General features: G+C 76.7%; 1 protein-coding gene across 1 annotated transcript in view; it reads left to right on the forward strand.

Moving 5' to 3' along the window:
• CHLNCDRAFT_143686 (hypothetical protein) overlaps nucleotides 1-695 on the forward strand; it is a gene marked incomplete at both ends in the record, with an annotated part of 1,618 nt that overhangs the window by 354 nt on the left and 569 nt on the right. Inside the window, one exon of the mRNA XM_005849057.1 lies at nucleotides 118-504. Within this exon, the coding sequence (XP_005849119.1) occupies nucleotides 118-504 (387 nt within the window). The remainder of the gene's footprint in view (nucleotides 1-117; nucleotides 505-695) is intronic.

Raw genomic sequence — 695 nt, forward strand, 5'->3', positions numbered from 1 at the left:
ACAGTCTGCACTGTTTGAGCCTTTGGGGGATGCACGCAGCCGCACGCAAGCCCAGCGGCCAACGGTCCCACGCAGCCCCTGTGACAACGTCTCCCCTCCCCTTGGCCCCCCGTGCAGGTCAGCACCCTGCCGCAGGACGCCGCCTGGCAGCCGCTGAGCATCGCGCTGTTTGTGTGCGGCAGGGGACCCATGGCCCTGTGCGAAGCCAGGCGCGGCGCCACGGCGGCGCTGGCGCGCCTGCTGCGGGGCGACCCGGCGGCCGCCGCGGCGCTGCCCGCCAGGCTGGCGGCCGCCGGCAGCGCCCACGCCGTCACCGCCTCGGTGCTGCAGCAGGCGGCGCAGTACCGGGTGGTCAAGGCGGCGCTGGAGGTGTGCGAGCGGTGCGCGTCGGGGGGGGGGCTGCCGCCGCCCGCGGTGGTGCGCGGCGCGCTCGAGGCGGCAGACGCCCTGCTGCAGCTGGCCCCCGACTGGCCGCGCTACCTGCTGCTGCGGGCAGAGGTGGCGGTGGGTGGCGGGGGACGTCGCGGCGGTGCCCGCCATCCTGCGCCGCGCCATACAGGCGGCCACGGCCCAGAAAGGTGGGTGGGGCCGGGCAGGGGGCACGCGCTGCTTGGAGCCACGTGCTGCGCTTGTGCGGCACGAGCTTACGAGCACACCCGCCCCCGCCACCGGCACCACCGCCACCCCCAGCAGCC

The sequence above is a fragment of the Chlorella variabilis genome (assembly GCF_000147415.1).
Source record: "Chlorella variabilis unplaced genomic scaffold CHLNCscaffold_6, whole genome shotgun sequence".
NCBI lineage: Eukaryota > Viridiplantae > Chlorophyta > Trebouxiophyceae > Chlorellales > Chlorellaceae > Chlorella > Chlorella variabilis.